The sequence below is a fragment of the Callionymus lyra genome, chromosome 1, assembly GCF_982586985.1.
Source record: "Callionymus lyra chromosome 1, fCalLyr1.hap1.1, whole genome shotgun sequence".
Classification (NCBI taxonomy): domain Eukaryota; kingdom Metazoa; phylum Chordata; class Actinopteri; order Syngnathiformes; family Callionymidae; genus Callionymus; species Callionymus lyra.
The window spans coordinates 24,204,196-24,207,763 of NC_141818.1; the positions used below are offsets into that span (position 1 = coordinate 24,204,196).

General features: G+C 38.5%; 1 protein-coding gene across 1 annotated transcript; it reads left to right on the plus strand.

Annotated features, from left to right (window-relative positions):
- The first annotated feature begins 1,623 nt into the window (after positions 1 to 1,623).
- LOC148088604 (uncharacterized) lies at positions 1,624 to 3,568 on the plus strand. Its single transcript, XM_087809668.1, has 3 exons — positions 1,624 to 2,038; positions 2,226 to 2,432; positions 2,520 to 3,568. Exons 1-3 carry the CDS (start codon positions 1,643 to 1,645, stop codon positions 2,925 to 2,927), a joined length of 1,011 nt encoding a protein of 336 aa, XP_087665794.1. The 5' UTR covers positions 1,624 to 1,642; the 3' UTR covers positions 2,928 to 3,568.

A 3,568-nucleotide genomic window follows, 5' to 3' on the forward strand; every position in this document is an offset into this window, starting at 1 on the left:
AGATTCCAATATTTTCCTTCAAATTTTTTTAAAATAGTTTTCATTCATACATATGAAGTGTTCAAAAGATCAAAGCGAAAGCGTTAGTACTTTTGTCTTGGTCATTAAGAGTTTTTAAATCTGTAGGTATTTTAGTATTTTAATTGTGTATTGCTTTTGATTGTTCAAGAGCTTTGTCACCCTGGTCTAGAAAGTTGCTTTACAAATAACTGTTACTTACTGACTACTATTCATTCTACTACTTATAGTAGTACAGATTACAGAGTAGTTTGACCAGTTTAGCGTTACCACTACATAGCCAAAAATGTTATTGGTGATGATATCATGTCCAAAGGTAGTGATGTCTATAAATAAAAAAGTTAAACTAATATGTGAGAACTACAAGTGTAGTCTTTAAAAATAATTTGGTTGTACTGAGACACTGGGTACACAGAAAGCAGCATCTACTGAGCCCCAAAAAAGCAATACTGACAGCAGCATGCTACTTGCAAGGGATTTTTTCCCCCCATTTAACAACAAGCCTGTAATTTCTAATATTAATCATGGGACAACACTTATGTGTTGAATGATGTTGTCTCTTGTAAGGAAATGACAACTTTACTGTAATCAATCATCTAGATTTAACACACATTTTAAATAGTCACTTGATTAACTGATAATCTTTCATATTTAATTCATATTAAATAATCCTATTCTTGCATTGCATTCACGGACTGCAACACAAGGCCGAGGTCACACAGAAAGATTAAACAATCCCAGATTCCAAGAATTCAGTGTGAACCTGTTTGAGAACTCACACTGAAAGACACAACAGTCCAGTAAGTTGCTGGGAACAAACTCTCTCGAGAAAACAACAAACCTTCGGTAAGTTTCCACTACGATCACGTGCGACCGGCCATCTTAGAATCAAGTGTTTACAGTTACTGACCAATCCTACATTCACATTTGACTAGAGGCGTTAACCTGAATATTCTACTATAAAGATCCACCATTTTGTCTGATCTTTGCGTTCTGGCATTCGAAGACGTCTGCGATAGATCTCTCTGCTTGCTAGCGCCCGTGTTCACGTAAGTTTGTCTCTGTCTTTTGCATAATTCACTAAACGAGCATTTTTCTTAAACTCATCCATGTGTCTGTCCTTCATTCCATCACCACGTACGAGGCTGGGGAGGGGTCGGTTCCTCGGAACAGAGAAACCCCTAACACTCTCAAGTATATATTATTAGTTATTGGGTATGAAAAAGATAAAGAAAATGCTACCTGGGTCACAGTTAAAAGGACGTTATCAAGTTTTAGTGTGACATTTTATAATGATGATGTATTTAAACAATATTTGACTTAGATTGATTTTAAGTGCAAAGAGTGAAATTTCATAGAATGATCTCAGAATGTGGTTTGACATTAAATGCAGGAACTGTGTTGATAGCATCACGCCTCTATAATGTGAAGAGAAATATATCCTTTGTGATGTCATCAGGACAATGAAAGACAAGATGATGATTTATAAAAGTTGAAAGAGATTAAATCATAATTGAAGCACGCTTATAAGCTATCCAGTCGCGTCTTAACCACTGAACACTGTCGAACAGTGCTGACAGTCTCTGAGAAAAGTACTCACTTTTATCTTCTCTAACATCGCATAATGTCTTGCTCTCCAGGCAAGTGTGTTTCAGACAATCACAAATTAAAAAAGAAAGAGAAGGAAAAGAACAAAGACAAGCCTGAAAAGACAGAGAGATCAGAGAAGTCTGACAAAAATGAGAAGACGGAGAAGCCTGAAAAAACAGAGAGGTCAGAGAAGCTTGAAAGAATAGAAACTTCTGAAAATACTGAAAATGACGAGAAGAGCGAAAAGACAGATTCCAGGTTTGGTTCCGAGGATCTTGAGGAGGAAAAGATCATCCGTCCCCGTTTTGCCAAAGAGCTTTGGATGCAGCTGTTGTCAAGGGAGGAAACAGAGAAAGTAGTGGGTGACATCATTGAATACCAAATACAGAGAGTCATGGCGGGAAATCTCTTGATTGATGTCAAAAGACAGGTAGGAATTTTGATGACATCAACCCAAGTGCAAACTAATACATATATAGCGTTTTTTTTATTGTTTGACTTTTACGCTCTTCTGGTTATAGTGGACATCTTTGGTTTCCCTTTTTTTTTTCTCCTCCAGACTTTAACAACAAATTTTCATCGGAATCGTCATTTTGACACTTTATTTTGCTCTTTAGTGTGAAAATTATACTGCCTACTGGGTCAGGGACTACATTCTGAAAAAAGTGACGCTGGACTTAACCTGTCGAGATGAAGGAGAAGGCCAAGACGAATCAACCAAAACTGAAGACTCGGAGTTAGAACCCTCAACCATTGATACTTGGGCTCTACGATGTGTTCCAGCTGACCAGATTACAACTATACCAGAGCCTGTTGGTATAAAGGTACCAATATGTTTCTGTAGATGTTTTTTTGTATCAAAAATGAAGACATTACCAACCAAATGTAGTTTGCTTTTCCGTTTCCATTAGGAGGCTGACGCTGATCAGGTAAAGACACAATCTGTCACTAAAAGGCCACCAAGAGTTCAATCCCTTCGCCCTCCTGAAGCAAAGACAGCAGCTCCAATAGAACCATCTATTTTTCATCTAAAAAAAAAACAAAGTACCTTGGAAACCAAACGTTTTTCCAGGAAATCACTTTCCCTGCCATCGGCATCTGCAATAAAGACAGACACGGAAGATATCAAGCCAACAGACTCAGGAATCACCGTTCAAGCTGTATCATTACATCAGAAGAAGCCTGTGAACAAGCTTGACCCTTCAAGTTTTCCTAAACACTGGATTGTCCCTCAGTTTGAGATCTCTGATCCTCCCTGTACAAAACCTGGACATAAAGCAAAACGGGGCTTGTCTAGATTCCTTAACAAGAATAAATGAGGTAAAGAAGGGGATTCAAGGTATGCCAGCAGCATGGAGTTTCAACATAAAGTGGTAACGTTTACGATGAAGATCAGCTCCGGCAATGATGTTCTGCTCATCCAGGCTGCATTCAACTGACACACCCCTTTTTTTAGATTCACAGATTGCAATTTTTGGCATTTGTTTTCTGGGACTCCAGATTGTTGTCATCCAACAATCTTGACAAAGTCAATGTAGATACAGAACCAGACGTACCTCTGCCAAGGATGTATTACTTTACCTGAAAAGATCTGGCCATAGGCAGGTGAACCACCTACTTGTTCTGGAACCTTTGGTGCACTGAACAATTAAGAATTTGCGGTACCATTCTGACATGGGGAACAGCTTGACATCCTAGACTGCGTCAAATTTATGACACTGTTAGTGTAAATTCGAATTTCTATGTTGTTGTAGAGAAATGCACAATATATATAACAGATACATAAGGAGGGACACTAACAGTGAAGAATAAAAATAACACAAAAATAGACAACATATGTACAAACAAACAACATTGACGAAGTATGGCGTCTGACAGAGACTAGGGCGGCACAGCAGCTCAGACGGAGGTGAGCGTGTTCTTGGAAGGTGGATGTTGGGGAGGGGATGTGCTGTGTGAA